The sequence below is a fragment of the Apodemus sylvaticus genome, chromosome X (genome assembly GCF_947179515.1).
Source record: "Apodemus sylvaticus chromosome X, mApoSyl1.1, whole genome shotgun sequence".
Classification (NCBI taxonomy): domain Eukaryota; kingdom Metazoa; phylum Chordata; class Mammalia; order Rodentia; family Muridae; genus Apodemus; species Apodemus sylvaticus.
Window position 1 is genome coordinate 40,134,625 of NC_067495.1, and position 19,816 is coordinate 40,154,440.

General features: G+C 33.5%; 1 protein-coding gene across 1 annotated transcript in view; it reads right to left on the reverse strand.

Annotated features, from left to right (window-relative positions):
- Positions 1 to 19,816, reverse strand: part of Cfap47 (cilia and flagella associated protein 47) — a 220,589-nt gene that overhangs the window by 141,637 nt on the left and 59,136 nt on the right. Inside the window, exons 26-30 of the mRNA XM_052171493.1 lie at positions 14,749 to 14,958; positions 10,511 to 10,611; positions 4,774 to 4,929; positions 3,486 to 3,714; positions 2,206 to 2,427 (exon numbers count right to left, since the gene is read on the reverse strand). Coding sequence (XP_052027453.1) covers positions 2,206 to 2,427; positions 3,486 to 3,714; positions 4,774 to 4,929; positions 10,511 to 10,611; positions 14,749 to 14,958 — 918 coding nt within the window. The remainder of the gene's footprint in view (positions 1 to 2,205; positions 2,428 to 3,485; positions 3,715 to 4,773; positions 4,930 to 10,510; positions 10,612 to 14,748; positions 14,959 to 19,816) is intronic.

The following is a 19,816-nucleotide window of genomic DNA, read 5'->3' on the forward strand; positions in this document are numbered from 1 at the left end:
GACAATATTGGTTTTAGGGCATTTTAACACAGAGCCAGAAAACATGTCCACATGTTCTCATATGCATATATGTATGCATATATATTTACAGAAGACTTTACACTGAAGTATCAAATTCATATAAACATTGCTGCTTCTGATTTTTGTTTTATAATTATCTTTTTTCTTATTCTGAAATTTTTATATCTGAAAAATGACTTGTTTTCTTTTAGAATGTATTTATTGTATATCATAATGTGACCAAATAATGTAAAAAAAATTTATGATTTATTAGTTTGAAATAAAAATGTACTTTTTACACTGTAAAAAAAAAAAAGAGTTGCCTTAGTCATGGAGTCTCTTGTAAGTAATAAAACCCAAATAAGATAGAAGGGTTACCAAATTATCTTAGGCCTCTCAGAATCTGGAGCTGCCATGCATTGGCACCTAAATGAGACAAAAATAGGGCACTCATATATATCTATCTGTACTTTAAGTCCATGATAGCTTTTAATCTTTTAATTTTCTTTTTACAGATCATAAATACGTACCAAGTATTTTGATCACACACACTCCACATTCCACTCTCCCTTTCTCCTAGATCCTCCTCCAAATACATTCTATTTGTATTTTCTTGTGCTCATTCCTCCTTTAGTAACACACTGAGTTCAGTCAAAAGTACAAGTCATGAATCTGGGTATTGAGTCAATCCACTGGAGTATGAGCAATTTACCAGAGCACACTTTTCTTAAGAAAATTGACATTTCTTTCCCCAGAAGTTATATGAGGACTTTTGATACTTCCCCTCACATATGGCAGAATGTTGCCTGGCTTCATCTTATACCTCTTATGCACATAACCCCATCTGCTCTGCCATGGTCATGTTATGAGTTAAAATTCATCATATGCTTAGACACTATGACATTTTCAAGAAATCACATGCTGCTTCTTTCAGAGTAGGGAACCTTGCATCCCTTTGTACTCAGCCGTACAAAGAATCAAGAGATCCCCCTATCATTGACTCAACTACTCCCCACACTTCACATAACCTGTTATTCACCTGTTATTCATAGGGCAGTTTCAAGGGTTATTCATAGGGCAGTTTCAAGGCTAGGAACCCACCACACCTCTGTATACTCAATAGTAAACTGTATAAAAGGCTGCCTAAATCTTTCTTGAACTTAATAACTTTTTGAACCTTAAGAATCTAGCTCTATTTCTAAGCCATGAAGAAAATAAGACAATTAAGATTACTATGATAGGGAAAACATAATAAAGGTATTGTTCAACATTATAACAGCATTAACTGCAAGAGGCTCAAATTTCCAAATATACCTATTTAAAAAAGAATATTATTTCATTTGTATTGTTACTCTAAGAGTCCTTGAACTTTGCTCTTTATTTTCACTCATAATAGAGCAAACAAATATGTAAATATTTGTATATGTATATATTTGTATAAACCTTATAAAAACAAAAATTTAGTGAGGTGGTAGCATGAAGGTGGAGTATGCTTAGTGTCTATGTGTGTGTATATTAAGTAAACACAAAGGCTTAAAATGAAGTTAAAAGAATCAATATAAATTCATCAACCTTGTCCTCAGATTTCAAAATAATATTACCTTTTCATTTTATGGCAACTTGTCAATTAACAACTGTAGAGTAATACAGACCTCACAATAACATCTATGCTATACTTTAGTAGTAATTATGGACTTCTCCCAGCTTTATGCTTTCATATTTACATCTTAACTATGAAAAAGTAAAATTTGTAATATCTGTTTACTAAGATGATACTACCAGCAACCTAAGAGTATTTTTAATTTTCAATTTTTAACCACAAGGTTTATGATATATGCCTGAAAAATAGGCTATGGAATAGGATCATTCACATCATCTTGCAACTTATAGTTAACCTAAATTAGCATATAAATCTCGTGGGTAACTGTGAGCAAATTGCTTTAACGAGCCACCCTAATGATCTGGGTCCATGATAAAGTTTGAGCAGTAGTATGTTAGATTATGCATCCAAAAATTCATGGAATACTCTTGTTAACTAGTATATACTTTACCACTACAATATATATTACAATGTATACAGCAAGAGATATTTGAGCTAAAGAGCAATTATTATCTTTAGTCTATCCATGCACTCATATGTCTACCCATTTATCAACTCAAGGAAGGCACAATTACATGTTTAATCTAGTATATCTTAGCTCTTACGTGATAAAGTCTAGAAGTGAGGCATGCTGCGAATGGAGTTGTATCACCCTTTCAACGTTATCCACGGGTAACGACTGGCTTGAGTTAATTCCAGGTGGCAGTTTTCCACTCAAGTTAAGTATCACATCATAAATTGTCTTATTATATTTGGAAAAATCATACTGTCTAGAAAATTTCTTGGGTGGTGAGGATGTTGAATAGAATTGTATTTTCTGCACATCCCTATGAGTAAAAAGGAATAAAAGAACAAGTCTCAAAATGTTACTTTATGCAAAAATATGATCAATAACTAAAACAAATATTATTAAGGTAGACAGCAATAAACTTAAAATGCAATTCATGTGACTACTGTTTGTAAACACAAATTAAATTTTTAAATATCCCCAAAGGTATTACACTATCTCTTATACACATATATCACTAATGGTGCAATTGAAGTGCTAAAGGAATGAATTAGAAACAGACTGGGTTTGAGAAAAGACATTAAGGGTTGATTCCTGATGTTACTGCATGCTAATATAATAAGTAACTTAAATTCACTGGGTACAATCCTGCATTGTATAATCTAAATATGCTTTCTATATTTTCCCATGAAATATAAATTTCTAAATACATGTCATACATCATTTGATGTTTGCCCCTCAATTATATGTCACTTTCAAACATGGCTGCTTCCTTCTATAAACTAACTCTACTTTCATCTTTAAGAGTTTACAGGTGTATGGTACAGATGAGTTTGTAAATCAGCCAGTGGGATTAAAGGTGTGTCATTCCAGCTGGATCAGCCAGACCTAGATGATCTTCGGATGTGATCCTTTGCCAGAAGAGCCATATTGCTATATTAAAATTTCTCTACAAAGGTTGCATAGGAAAAGGAGAAAAAATTAATCAAGATTTAATTAAAGAAGAAAAAGGAAAGGGTGTGTGATGAAACAGGAGAGAAAACATCGAAAGATGAAGGAGGGCAGTGTGATGCGTACAAATGCATCACAGGTAAGTGAATGAGACTAAAGAACACTAAATCTATGTAAAGGTCACAATCAAATATTATTTTATAAAATTAATGGCTCATTAATAAGTCATTTAAAAGCAAAACTATTATGTTGAAGAACTATATATGAATCAAAGAATTTATAATTGCATCATTTTGTCTTCAATATCGCCTGAATAATTCATCGGATGACATAAATTAAGTCTCCTTCATTGAAAATGATTCAAGTAACCACACTATACTTTAGAAAAATTCAAAATAAGAAAATTATAAAACATATAAAGGTCACCTTCTTATTGTCTCAGGAATAGATAGAGAATGGGGCCCTTCTGGCCAGCCAAAGAGACTGAACCATGTCTGAGCTGCATTCACAACCTTCTGAAAATAGTCAAAAGCCTTTGATCCTTCTTCAGGTGCAAAGAACTGTTGATTCTTCTCTTCATTTTCCAGATATTTGGCAAATAATCTTTCTGCAAGACTTTCATCTGAGTCCAAATAATCACGTGAAATTTCCATCCCTAGAGTCCACATTTATTATATCATCTTATTATTTGTACAGAGTACTCCTCTAGTTAACTCTACTTGTAATCAGTAAAATAAAACCTCATCAACAAATTTTTCTATTCTTTCCAAAATGTCATATATCTACTATACTTTAAAATAATTATTACATTATCATTTCCAAATCTGTAAAATAGTTTAAAGTACATTTTTTAAATATACAAAATGTGATGTTTTACACTTTTCAGGAAGTATTCACAAATTTTCCTCAAAATATGAGTCTTTACTTTTGTTTACATAATAAAAGCTTATTTACATTTCTTTACAATTGTTTACAATACAATTAGACATTAGCTAAAAGAATTACAGAAACAAAATATCTACTACATATTCAAAATGCCTTACTGAGTAATACACACATAAAACAAAATATTTTTGTTATGTAAACTTTAAAGAGTGTAAATTATTATATTGTATTTTATTAAAAGCATCTTCTTATATAATCACAAAAATAGAGATTCACACTATTGAAGCTGTATTTGTCCAACCGATAAAAAATAATTTTAAACATGTGACACAGATCTATATTAAGGAATATTTGATGTTAATCAAATATAAATACCAAATTCCCATATTTACCTATGCTTATTACTTTATAAGATATGCAAACTGGAATCAAAATAGAACATGTATTGAAACTATAAATCTTCAGTACAGAATCTGAATACAGGAGGTACTTATGTTACAAAATAGTTATAAGGGATCAACAGGATATTTATCATTTTAGTTCAATATAACAGAAACAACTATTCTTAAGTATTTGCATTCAGCTACTTAATTAATGGAAGTAGGAGATGGAAATTTTGGCATATATAATAATGCTAAGGCACTAAGAATAAATGTAGAGACTGTCTATTGACACTCATTAAAAACTTACCCTGAGCAGAAGACCCACTATGACTTTGAAAAAGCCATTTAATCTCTAATGAATTTATTGTTTAAAATACATATGTTTTGATATTAAGAAGATTATATCATTGACTAGATTTGATAACCACATTATCCATTTCACATACCAACAAATAGGTTCCCACATGTAATTTCAGCATCAATAAACTTGGGAACAAGAGATCCTCTTTTCAGTAACTGTGAAGCAAATGATTTGGAATCCCTTCGGGGAGTCATAGGAATCAGAAAACTTCCTCTAGGCTTTGTACTATTTCCTTGTTTATCTATAAATGACAAATTAGAGCATAGTCAGCCAAAGAAATATTTCTAAATTTAATATGGTATTTAACTTGTATTTCATAATTCACATAAAATAATAAACGAAAGTCTAAATATCAATTTTATTATCATGTAAGTTGACAAATTAAAATGGCAAAATGATGGCATGGTTCCCTAAATCTAATGTTATTCATTTGATAAGACTATTTTCATATCATTAGAAAAATGAACAATATTAACTTTAGCATGAATTATATAAAACATTTTAAATATTGCTACATGAAATAATGGAATTATCATATAAAAGGCATAAAGAGGTTGTTAATGCAAATACCTATTCCTAGTTGATAGTCAAAACTGAAACCAACTCTTGTTCATGAGTTGATGCAATTTTGGAGTTTTAAAACTTATTCCTACCTTGGACTGATATATAATTCATAGTTTTCAACTTACATTATGTATTTAACTAAGATAATAAAAAACAACAATAATATCAACCAACTAGATCCCTTAGAGCTCCTAGGGACTAAACCACCACCAAACAGTTCACATGGAGGGACCATGGCTCCAGCTGCATATATAGCAGAGGATTGTCTTATCTGGCATCAATTGGAGGGGAGGCCCTTAAGTCCTGTACAAGCTTGATACCCCAGTGTACAGTGATACTAGGGAGGTGAGGCAGGAATAGATGGGTAAGTGGGTGGTGTAGCAACCTCGTAGAAGAAGGATGGAGGTATGATTGGATAGGTTTGCTAAGGGGAAACCTAGACGAGGGATAGCATTTTAAGATTTAAATAAAGAATATATCCAATAAAAAAACGAAAGCACATATATTGTAAATGGTTGCACTGTTATACATACAAAACATATATATTCATATATATATACATACATATGCATATTCTGTCAGAAATGTAAACCTGTACAGTTAAAAAAAAATAAAATTGGGCTGGTTAAGAGCTGCTCCTTCTTAAGTTCAATTCCCAGCAACTATATGGTGGCTCATGACCATATATAATGAGATTTAGTGCTCTCTTCTGGCCTATAGGCATATATCCAGGCAGACAACTGTATATATAATAAATAAATCTTTAATAAAAATGAAGTCATAAGTTCCCCAGAACTACTCTTTAGCCCTAAACTCTGGGTAACTTTCATACATAGTATCTGAAAAGAATTTATCTGAACATAAAAAACTAGAAACCCTTAGGTCACTGTGAGGATTACTTTAAGCAACTTCAAATATCAATAGGCTCTGATACACCAAATTTTCTTCTAAAATTTTTAGAGCAAAACCATTCGTAATTTGTCATAGAAAGTTTACCTAATATATCTCAGGGCACTTGGTCTCTCTCTCTCTCTCTCTCACTCTCCTCTCTCTCTCTCTCTCTCTCTCTCTCTCTCTCTCTCTCACTCTCCTCTCTCTCTCTCTCTCTCTCGCTCTCTCTCTCTCTCGACTCTCTCTTTCTCTTTCTCTCTCTCTCTTGCTCTCTTGTTCTCTCTCTCTTGCTCTCTCTGCAACTCTATAATGCCAATTGGTCTATCCTATAAATACCTTTAAAACTCAATTTTGAAATAGCATATCGTACTGGACTTATAACCCATGTTTAATGATAATATGCAGATAAAAATGTTTTCTTGGAGTTTTATAATTTAAATCACCCATTATATAATATAGATAATATAAGAGAAATAACCTTTTATCTATCATATACTATGGGGGACATTCTGAACAAAGAACTGAAAAGAGAAATCAGTTCCATTTTCAAGGATTTTATAAATGTCAGAAATGAATGTAGATATGACGTTTGAAAAGTCAAAATTAAGCACTGAGTGTGACAGGAAAGTAGCATTTATGAGGGTATTGAAGATGAATGAAATTCCCATACAGAGGGAGGAGAGGTGAACCTGATCTGACATTGGTGGAGAGAAAAGGACTGAAGCCCTAAGGGCCAGCAGAAAGATCAGACAACCTTGGGAGATAAAAGGTTTAGGGGACCCTCTAGAATTACGAGAGACCTGGGAGGTGAGAGACTCTCAGGACTCACAGGGAAGGACCTTAGATGAAATGCCTGACAGTATTGATAGGGGACTTACAGAGCCCACCTCCAGCAGGATGACGGGGCATCAAATGAGAAAGAGGGGGGCATCACACAGTCACAACTCTGACCCATATTTTTTTTCTGTCTGAAACAATTACAGGGATGGAAATGGCGAGGAGCCTGAGGAAAAGAAGGTCCAGTGACAGGCCCAAAGTTAGATCCAGCTCAAGGGGAGATCCCAAGGCCTGACACTATTACTGAGGCTATGGAGTGCTCACAAAAAGGGTCCTATCATGACTGCACTCCAGAAGACCCAACAATCAGCTGACAGAGTCAGATGCAGATATTTACACCCAGCCAATGGACAGAAGCAGATGACCCCTGCTGTTGAATTAGGGGAGGCTGAAAGAAGCTGAAGGGGACCCTGTAGGAGGACCAGCAGTCTCAATTAATCTAGATCCCTGAGATCTCTCAGATACTGGAACACCAAATAGAGAGCATACACCAGATGATATGAGGCCCCTAACACACATACAATAGAGGACTGCCAGATCTGTGTTCATTCAGAGATGATGTACTTAACCCTCAAGAGACTGGAGGTCTAAGGGAGTTTAGAGGCCAGGTGGGGGTGGGGGTAGGACATCCACGTGGAAACGGGGAGGGGAGCATGTATGGAATATTTTACAGTCAGAGGGTAGACAGTGGTTGGCAGGGTAGGGAATAAAATGCAGAGGGTATAAAATAATTAATAAAACAATATAAATCAATCTTTAAATAAAAGGAAGGGATCTTCCTTGGTACATTGCTACATAGTGTTGAATGGAGGCAATTGTTGAATAAGAAAGATATCACAAAAAGAACCATGGCAGTTTATTATGACTTAAAAGATGAAATGTCCAAAAATGAGAATGAATGAAGCCACTATCCAAGATAAGGGGCCTTGTTGGTTTCATCCTACAAGTAATGGTAGTTTATGAAAAGATTTTATTTTTTCGTATATTTAGAGATCACAGGTTTAATTTATGGTATTTTTAAACATGCAGTGAATTTATTTTTATCCTATTTGTCCCCACTATCTTCTCTTGTCCCCTTTTTTGTGGATCCCCTTCTTTTTCTCAGTAGCTTTTGATTTTTGTTTCTTTGGGGTTTTTTCCCCTCACAGGATTTGATTGGAGTTATTTAAAGGACTTCAGGTTCCTCCAACAATCACTATAGTATAACAGGGAAGAGTTAGCAACCGTTGGGAACTTCTGCAACCATTGAGACAGCCTTAATTTACAACCATATTGCCTAACCCTCATAGTGCTAGTATTACAGTTAAATGCCACAATGCTCAAAACATAAAAGATCAATTTGTTTGTATTTTTGAGGGAGTGTGCCTGGGCTTCAGTGCATTGATGCTTGGAGAGGGATAAAGACAACATTGGAACTGGAAGAACTACTATATTTATAGAAAGTCATGAGCTATTAATAGAACTTGGGATCTCTAAAGAACAGCACATGCTCATAACTGCTAAACTATATCTCCACTATAATTGTGGAAAGTTTCTACATATATATTAAAAAGAAATTTCAGTTTTTAAGTGTCACTTTCACCAGAGTATATATAGCATGGTTTCTGAATGGGAGGGGTATTGTAAGAGGCAGAGTATACATTAAAATCTTGCTTTGACTTCAAGAAAAGATGATCATATCATGAATTAAGCAGCAACAGTCAGGAAAGAATTGAAAAATTTGAAAGATACTTGGAGGTTACATAATATAAACACACTGAACATGTAGTGTGAGAGAGAAAATGTCATTATGGATGGTTGTCAGATTTCTGTATTTGACATCATATGAAATTTAGATACCTCTGCAGAATCTAGAAAAATGTGAAAATGTGAATCTTAGAGAAAGGTGAGTTTTATTGTTGTCCTGTAATTTTTGAGGTAACTTGGGAAATCCAATGAGAAGTACCATCTATGAACTTGAATTCTGAATTCCTGAATCTTTGATTAAAGTTTGAAGATATAGTTTATGAGTTAAAAAATGGACTTCTGATTTAGACATGAAATTAAAAAGTACAAACAGAGGAAAAAAATTCACTAAAAACATTGGAGGGAACATTTAGAATGATTAAAGCAGACCCAGAATACTATACCACTAAGAAAGTCTGAAAATGGAAAAAGGTATGGTGGATAATCTATAGTCTCAGATGTGTTCAACAGTGAAGCACTGCTTCCTGCTGACTTCAAACATTTCTTTCTTAGCTAGAGGAAAAGTATTTTAATCACTCATCGTTTTTTGTAAATTTTCCTCCTACCTCTAGAAAACTAAGTGTTTTGTTTGACTAGTAAATTTAGAAGGAATACTTTGAAATGGGTGACCTGAAATGGCCATTTTCCTTTGGAATTTTCCTGAGAAAAAATAATTTACATTCTCTTTCTTGAGATCTTCAACTACAGCAGGTAAGCTATAGGCAAAAATTGCCTGAAAAGTGTACCAAAGTTTATGTGGTATAGTATAGACCATGGGTAGTAGGAGGTAAAGAAACAACTTAAGCCAGAAGAGAATAATGGCTTCTGGTCATGTGACTGGAATAAAAAGAGAAATTATTGATTCTGATACATGCATAATATTTGGAATTTAGGTGTAGTTTTATTGAGTGATGATGGTCTGTTTTTTCTGAGATGTCATAAAGTACCAAACAGTACCAAGTATCTGCCGTAAGTTTGATTAACATTGAAGAGTCAAGTGGATAACACCACTGATTAAAGTAGAAGAAAAAGGCTAACTTTGAACTAAAATATATGGACTTGACAGTACACAGTGAGACTTCTGCCCCTACTACAACACTACTAAAGATTTACAACATTACTTTATGCTCAAACAATGCTGTTTCTCATTTGACAAGGTTGACACAAATACTCCTGTAATTTCTGTGATTGCAAAGATAAATGTGCAATATTTCAACTATCTTACACATGAAACTCAATCCTCTACTTGCACACCTTCATATATGCTGTCAAATTTATCAAATAAATGACATTGTCAGATTCTATTATTAATGACAAACATAGCTCTGAGCAAAAGTAAATGTTTAGCAAACACATATTAAAATAATTGTTTCTAGGTGCTGACTGCCAAACCTACCACACTGTACAGGTTATACAATTGCTCTACCATTATGCAACATACCTTGCTGGTAATTTTAAATTCACTATTTTTCACTATAAATAACATTTTTATTTTTATAATAACAGTAAAATAAAAGGGAATATAAAACTAGTGTTGCTTTGTACTTGAGACAATAATAAATCAATATCTATCTCATGAAAGCTATAAACTAGTTCTCAGTGAGTTCTCAAAGTGCCCATCAGACATTTTGATTCTAATTTCACTTGTAGTTGGTTTCATTCTTTATTATTATTCTTATTTACATCCTCAATGCTGCCGCCCCAACAACTGGTGCAGAGGGTCTCCATAAATACAGTATTGTTTAGATATTAAATTAATAAGAACCTGCACAGGGAGAGAATGCAATCAGCCATAAACAACTCACCCTGCTTTAAAACAACTCTCTGCTTGTCCAAATTAACTGCCAAATATAGATAAATAGTAAGAATACAATTTTCTGCTGTTGCAGTAACTGGAAGTGAGAACCTAAAAACAAAAATATTTTTATCAATAAACTAATCATTCACATGTAGCTAAGGCAATAAATTATTTCTAATTATTTTAAATGCCTATAATGATTAAAATTCAAATGATTAATCATTTGTTTGTTTTTTTCATTTTCTCTTATTTTCAGTAAGAATATCTTGAAAGTTTGCAAATTTAAATTTTCAATAGTTTATAAGTTTCACTTATAAAATACACTCCAGAAAAGTGATGATTAACTTTGCAGGTATGAAACACAGATTACAGATTCAAATTATTATATCAACAAGTATGGACATTCTCAAAAGTAGAATTACCATACTATACTACTATCCAACCTCAATATACTCTATACAGCATCCTACACCAAGGAGATGTTACATCCATGTTTACTGCTTTAGTGTTTATAACAGCAAAGATACTGAACAGAAAGAAAGCATGTTTTAACTGACCTCACTTGTGAATGTGTATGTGTATACGTATATGTGTATATGTATGTGTATGTGAATGTGTATGTGTATGTATATAATATATATGTATATATTTATTGTTTGTATGTGTAGTTGAGACAGACAGACAGAAATACAGAGAGAGAAAGAGACAGAGAGACTATGGAAATAGAAAACTAGGAAATAAAGGGTACCTGTCAAAAAAGTGAAGGTGATGGGTTAGAAAACATAAGATATAAGTAATGAATATGACCAAAATATATAATACAACTAAAAGATAATTATCTTCCTAAAACTCAAAACTATTGATAATGAATATCTGTCAATCAAAAAGAAGACAAATGAGTAAAAGTACACACCTTTTTGAATTAGACTTAAAATTAACACATTTAATTTACTCAGTAATAATCTTCTAAATTAAATAGCATGAAAACATCAGCACCAGCAGCATCATTACCATCATCATCATACTATGATGTAATTAACATTAATAACTTTTGTTTAAAAATGAGTAAAATTATAAAAGGGAAATAATACTGTAGCATCTGTGGATGCTCTTCTTTTGTGCTCTTATGCACTGAGATACCATGAACTGGTATTTTGTTACTAGCTTCTGGGTAGACATTCTGTTACAGGCACTCAAAATCAAAACATAGGATTATTATTCGTAGGGTCAGGTTCATAATCACTACCTATACTGTATGGGATCTTTAAGGCCCTGGTCCTTGCTTCAAGAAAATCATAGCCATAGTAAAAATAGAACAATCTGTATGGTTCACTTCTTTTCCACAGAATATCAGAGAATCAGATTGAGGCTCAGACTTTAAACTTTGTATATATACATGGTCACTGTATTTGAATTCTTCTAGCACCTTCTATTTTGTTTATGGGAGCATTTCCTTAGTATACAAAAAAATGCCTATATGTGGCCACTGTTACCAAAGTAGAACATGAGCAAACAAAATGAAAACTATCCCTTAAAACATTATAATTAAGAAAAATAGTTAAAAACAAGTTTTGTTCTGAAGAACAAAGTCAAAATATGTATATTGTTTCCTTTTTCATATTTTAAAACAAGCTTGTTAAAGACTATAAAGAAAAGTCAATGTCTTCAAGGATAAAAACAGGGAATAATAAAAATATGTAGTTAATAGCAGTCATCCTAGGGGCATATAGTATAGAAATCAGATAAGGAATCTAGTGTGCAAAGAAAGACACTTTATTCATTTGTACTATTATATATAGATTAAAATATAAAGAAAACTTGCTTTTGAAATTGGTAGTACCATACATTTTATTATATGCAAGTCTGAAATAATGGAACTAATGGTGCCATGTAAGTGAATTATGGTAATATTTATTGTCAATATCAAATCAGATACAAGTAGTACATGTTATAAAGAATAATTCTGAAAATGCTCAGTTATACAAAGAGAAAAAGTAGAAGTCACTGTGCCATAATGGGTTTCGATTCAAATCCAGAAATCAAATGGCAACTTTGGCATTCCAGTAACTTAAAATGGTTCTACTGGAAAATAATCAACATAGACATTTGAGGAGACAAGACTAGTGATGTGATTTTGTATGATCATATAAATAATGAAATGAATAAATCCTATTGTGATTTTATAAAAGGCTTCCCATTACCAATAACACTGAATTGTTAAATTTATTATGCTCTTATTTATAATACATCTACATATCTTTTTATAGTAGTATGCAAGTATATAATTTACATCCCATAGAATCCACTTATTGAGTTATATAATTGTGTTTTAATAAGTTCACAGAATCTACTACCTCTATCATTACTTAATTTTAGAATACTAAAGGATCCTTAAATTATAACAATCACATTAAAAGTAATGATCAATTTGACACTCTAACTACCATATGATTTTTATCTCTATTAACTTGTGTATTGTAAGCATTTCTACTAGGAAGTTAATAATAAATAAATGGATGAAATTTTAAGACATGGTGGATATCCCTTGCCTTATGAAACTTTCATATTTTTTCTATTGAATTTTACAACTACATAATATTCATCAGATAAGACTGGAAATGTCTCATAATGTATAATTCAACACTCCAGTCACATTTTATCTCTACTAATTTATCAGTTATTAGTGAAGGTTAAAATCTGTTATACTTGTTACCCCTCAATATCTTTAAGGAAGTAATGTTGAGGCTTCCTGTTATATCTCTGAGACAAATTTTCAGTAATTACAATAGCAAAGGAACTATTATAATCTGACAGAAATACCAAGCATAATGTTAAATAGTATGATATCATTTTATATTTATCAGAACTGTTATGTTCCATTAATATCAGAACTAGTTCAAATGAGGTAAATTCATAAAGCAGGAGAAAGAAGAGCAGGTAGAAAGAGTAGAAAGGAAGGAGAGATGGAAGGGAGAGGGAAGAGGTAGGAGAGAGAGAGAGAGAGAGAGAGAGAGAGAGAGAACCAGTTCTTTGAAAATACTTTTTATTGTGAAAGCTACTATATTCAACATCACCATTAGAACTGTGTGGGTGATTCCGTATTAAAATACCTACATTCAATGAATGGGAAAAATTGATGACTTGATAACTATATTTGTCCTAGAAGAATTTTCTTCAGAAACAAATATCCTGATTAAAGTCTCTAAAGTGACATACCCAAATCTACTTATAATTCTTTTAAATTAAATCACTGCTATCAAAATATCACATGTAATCTTATTTACATACACATATTTATTAATAGTTCCTACTATCAATAACATTCTATATTATTTTGGCCAGGCACTCAGTCAACAGAACTTTATGATGGGAGTTCTAATGTACATTTATCACAGTAGAGATATTCACAAGGTTCTGAAATGGAAGCTCTATATTGCAAACATCATTGTCTTAATAATAAAATACAAAGTCCTATCTATGCCTCAACATATGTCTGTGTGAGAGTGTCAGATCCCCAGTACTAGAAATACAGACAGTTGTGAACTGTCATGTGGGTGTTGAGATTCAGACCTTGGTCCCTTGAAAGAACAGCTAGTGCTCTTAACCACTGACCTAATTCTTCAGCCTTTAATTCCTAATTACAATGTAATTGTTTTGATCTTTTCTACATTTAGGAAGTTGATGGAAGTAAGGTATATATTTGAGAAAGAAGGTGCTGAAAACGGATAGGATAATAAAAACAGATAAAATAGATGTGACAATACAGTAGGAAAATAGATTTTTTCTTATACTTTGTGAAAAAAATATATATCTCATATAGCTGCTCTTAAAAAAGACTGTGTATCAAAAAAACCTGTATCAGGCCACTGTTATCCTTCAGGTTTTCCCCCAGGCTCTTGTGTACTACAATATACCATGCCAAAAGCAACAAACTATCATCAATAAAGAAATCTAGTTGTACCTCCATACTTCATGTTCAAAAACGTTGTTCACATTAGCTTTTTATTTTCATATGAAGAGAATGGATCTCAGAAATCAAGTTAACAAGTTATAATACTATAAATGCTTATACTTCACTATATTGTGATTTATCATTAAAGCAAATTTATACTTAGAATGTTAAAGTTGTATATACAAAATCATTATATTAAATGCCATTACTTTTACCACTTTACAAAAGAATAGAGTATAAACCTAGTATACTTAAATATCAAGTCTAAAAGCATCCAAATTTAAATATATTACCAGTTATTTCTGTCATCACAAAACATAAGATTGGCAAAAAATGAAACAGGTTTAGATGAACTGAAACTAAGGTGACATAGTATCTCATCATTTAGTCCAGTATTAGAGCCTTGGATGACTCTGCCATTTGGAAATGTCACAGTAAGTGGGTGAATCTCATCATCATCAAGAAGCTTTGCAGTGGGAATCTTGAACTGAAGAGTTGAATTACTGTACAAAATATAAAATTATATATAATATTATTATTATTTTGCTTAAAATAAAAACAATTAATGTGACTTGAATGTGTATTTTTCTCAAAAGCCAACTATGTACAATAGTATTTTAATATTTAAATGTAGGTTTAAATCTACTCTGTCTGTCACCTTAGTTCTATAAAGGTTAAGAGAGATAATATATCAGAATAAATCTAGCAATTTTTAAAATAACCACCATATAAACTTAATGTCATCCAACATTTCCTAATAAGGATTTGTTCAAAAAAATCAGCTAACATTTATAAATTTCATGCATATATATTAAATATTGATAGATTATATACATGAAGAACATTAAATATCTGGATACTAATAGGCACCTCCAGACAAATACTAAAAATAAATTTTAATCATTATATTTTTAACATTTAGTGTGGTAAATATTTATTTGCTACATAAAATGTATTTAACCAAGCAATATAGATATAGATTATTTTAAATTTTAAAATTTGCTAATCATAATTCTGTTGACAATAAATTTTAAAACATTAGCTTCATTTTATTATACATGTGTAAACATACAGCAAATAAGTGTAAGTAAATGGGAATCTTATTCATGTATCATTTTAATCAGTGTGAACATTACTCAGTTAATAAATGAAAACAGCAATGATTATTTTTAACTGGATTAATTATATTTATATAGTATATGAGATAAAATGTGGGAAATTAATTCAAAAGTCCATTAGAAAGCAATTTAGTTCTAATTGCCATTGAATGTGTCATTTACACTAATTACACTACACCTGAACAAAGAAATTGAGTGTCATCCCTTCAACACCTTTCAGAGTTATCATCTCATAGTTTGAGTTCAAGTAGTTGTTATATTGATATCACCATACATTAATTAAAGAGTTGAAAGGTTGAACATTAATCCTTACATTAAGACAGTTTATTAATAAGAATATATTGTAGCAAAATAAGTTCCAATTTACATTATCTATAAACTAATAGAGGTTAATGTTTGCTTATAAAATAGAATCTGAACAAAACTGGGAATTGCAAGGGTATGTATGTTCAATCTTCAAGAACTGACATCTTCCCAAATTAAATACTACTTAATGCAAGTCCTGTGGCATCATCCATTATAACTTGCTAATCAAATACAGAAATTAAATATCATACTGCCTTCTACAAGTTGGATATTGCATTAACCATGTTTGAATATCATTATTGGTAGGGTAATCTATCTATACAGTCCCTTTAGACTTAAAAAAAAGCTTAATGTATTGTTTCTAATATGTAGACACCACTGTCATACTAACTGAAGTTCATTCATAACCACAATTATTATGTCCAAATAAATATCAAGATACGTATGCATTTACTTATTACAAGAAACTTGTATAGTTCCTAGATTTTACTATAGTTAAAAGCATTACTATGGATAATGTTAAACACAGCTTACAATACACAAGTGAAATTGTGTTTCCAGGCTATATTACTGAGACAATTAAGACCCACACTGAGGACAAAATGATGTGCTTCTAGAACATTAGCTTCTATAACGTTCCATATTAAAAATCATGATGCATATTTTCCTGTATCTTCAATTTTTCTACTCTCTCAAGCAAAAATGTAGGCCCCAAACAATAAGTATAGAAGGGGGCTGTAGTGACAGCTCAGCACTTAAGTGACTTGCTCTTCTTATAGAGAAGCAGAGCTCATGTCTCAGGAATAATAAGTGGGCACAGCTCTCTGTAATGTCTGAAGGCTGAGAGACACCCCTTGCTGAACCATAGACCATGGCTACTAGAAGACCAGATTGGTACCTAGCACAATTGCCACCAGAGAGGTTTCTTCTGGCAACTGATGGGAGCAGATGCAAAGACACACAGCCAAACATTAGGCAGAGCCTGGGAAACCCACAGAAGAAAGGGAAGAAAGACTGTAGGAGTCAGAGTGGTCAAGAACACCAGGAAAACTCACTCCACAGAATCAACTAAGCAGGGCACATAGAGCTTTGCAGAAACCAAAGGTGCAACCATGGACCCTGAGTGAGTAGGGCTCAGGTCCTCTCCATATGCGTTATGCTTGTCTAGAGTGGTATTTTTGTTGAACTATGTTGTGGTTGGCCCATAGAAAGTGGTGTGGTCCTACTAGGTGTGGCCTAGTTAGAGGAATTATCACTGCCAGGTTGGGCTTTGAGATCTCATTGCTTATGTTCCACATAGTATGGAAGAGACCCTCCTCCTGGATGCCTCCAGAAGAAAGTTTCCTCCTGCTTGAGGATCAAGATATAGAACTCTTGGCTCCTCCAGCACCATGTATGCCTGTACACTGTCATGCTTCCCACAAAGATGAGAGTGGGCAGAACCTCTGAAATGTGAGCCAGGCCCAATTAAATGTTTACCTTTATAAGAGTCGCCATGGTTATAGAGTCTCTTCACAGCAATGGAAACTTGAATTAGGGTAAAAGTTACTACCAGCATTGGGATATTGCGTGATAGGCCTGACCATGCTTTTGTTTGGAGGAATGTGGATTTGGGAAAGTTGGATTTAGAAAGCAGTGTAATGATTTAAGTGGAGCTTAATGGGCCATCCAACTAATAACTTGAAAAACATTGGTGCTGAGTGTGATTTGAATTCTGGGAGCCTACATCAAAAACTTTCAGAAGAGAGGGATCTAATATGCTATGTGGAGTACATTCTTATGTTTTGGTGAAGAATGTGGCTGCTTTTTGCCCATGTCTGGGGAGTCTGGCTGAGGCTAAGGTGAGGAGAGTCAGGTTAGTTACATTGGTAGATGAAGTCTCACAAAAACCAGCATAGACTTTGTCCTCTGGTTTACTCTCAAGAAGAGCATTTTGGTCAAGTACAGCAAGCTTAGAAAAGAAATCTACAAAATGTATGGTTCAAGTATGAAAGGGGTGTGGAATGGTGCTGAATCCTGCATTTAAGAATAATAAATGTAATTAAAAGAGTAGAGGCCTTGCAGCTATGCTTTTTGTTTTTGCCGTTACAGTTGAACAAAGAATAAACCTATTATGTTGGACATTATTATGACCTAGTTATTGTTTAGATTTAATCTGGAATGAACTGCAATCCAGAAATGGAAGGCATACTGATGGTCTAGATCTTGAGACTTTTGATACATATCATGGAAACATAGGAGCTATGAAAAGCTTAAGTCTACACATGGTGATACATACCTTAAATCCCAGGAGACAGAAACAAGCAGATCTCTGAGCTCAAGACCATCTTGTTACAGAGCAAGTTCTATGTAAAGAAAAGCTTAGGCAGTAAGGATGTAGAACAATGGGGGGGGGCGCTATTTTCCAGGTTCAGCACAAAGCAGAACTGTGCAGCTTTGCCTATTTGTCTCAAGCTTTAGAGTCAAGAACAGAGGGTTTTCTAGGACAGCATCAGAGTAGGATGCTGGATAGCTGGAGCTAAGAAATTAGCAGTGCTTAAGAAGCAACCAGCATCACTGAGGTGAAATCTCAGGGAAGTGTTTCCTGAGAGCACAATGAAGTTGAGTTCCAGAGATAGGCTTTGGGCTGGCAGCTGCACTTGATACTATGTAAAAATCACCCAGGTGGTTACAGTTTTGAATGCATGTGAAGGGGTCATGGAGAGAAGCTGATGGGTGAGACTATGAGAGGCCAGGAAATGTCATTGTTGAAAGTACAGCCTCAGTTATATTTGACTGAAAAGATCATGCAAAGAAGTTGAGGCTTGGTTGGCCTCATGAAGAGAGCCCATGAGAGCCTATTAGTAAAACCCAGTTGCAGATGAAGACCATAGCATATTAGAGATATGAGTACCATGGGATGACCACCAAGAACAAGAGTAGCATTGGACTTGAATCAGTCAGAGCCTTAGAGTGCTACAAAGGGCAGAACTGAAGAAGTGACCTTGGGAGCTGATACAATATCGTCTGGCTCCCAGACATTGGAGCAAGATGCTATGAAGTTTAATTTGCCTTGGATACCCCATGGTGTTAGAGACGCCAGAGCCATGGGATATCTGCCAATGAATACTGTTAAAGAGTGAAACCAGATGTCATTATAGCCAACAAAGCTTAAAGGAGTTAGTGATCTGAAGAGTGTTTTTACATCAAACATAGAGGTGCAGAGTTTGGAGTTTTTCACAGTTGTTTTTCTTTCTTGCTTTTGTCCAATATTTTCTCACTATGACATTTTAGAATGATAATTGTGTGTGTGTGTGTGTGTGTGTGTGTGCGTGTGCATGTGTGTGTGTGTGTGTGTGTGTGTGTGTGTGTGTATCCTGTGATGATGCGAGTATGTGATGTGCTTTATGATTTTGACTTTATAAGGGGTTACATTTAAATATTGCACGAATCTTAGAAGAGACTTAGAAAAGACCTTTGGACTTTTAAATATTGTTGGGAATGTGATAGACTAGGGGACTTTTTAAAATGTGACTATATATATTTTTCATTATATTATGGCTAGGAATGGCTCCTATAACAACATGTGTTTGAACAAACTGGATTTTGGTAGTTTGAATAAGCTTGGTAAATGAGAAATGGCACTACTAAGAGAGCTGTAGTCGTGCTAGAGTAGGTATGACCTTGTTGAAGGAAGTGCATTGCTGTGGGGGCAGGCTTTGAGGGCCTATCCTCAGGCTAGGCCCAGAGTGCAGAAAAGAGGCCCTCCTGGCTGCCTGTGGAGTAGTCCCTTCCTAGCTACCTTTGGATCAAGATATAGAACTCTTAGCTCCTCAAGCACCACTACTGACTGCATTCTGCCATGCTTCCCTCCATAATGATAATGGACTACACTTCTGAAACTGTAAGTCAGTCCCAACTAAATGTTTTTGTTTATAGAGTTGCCTTGGTCATGGTT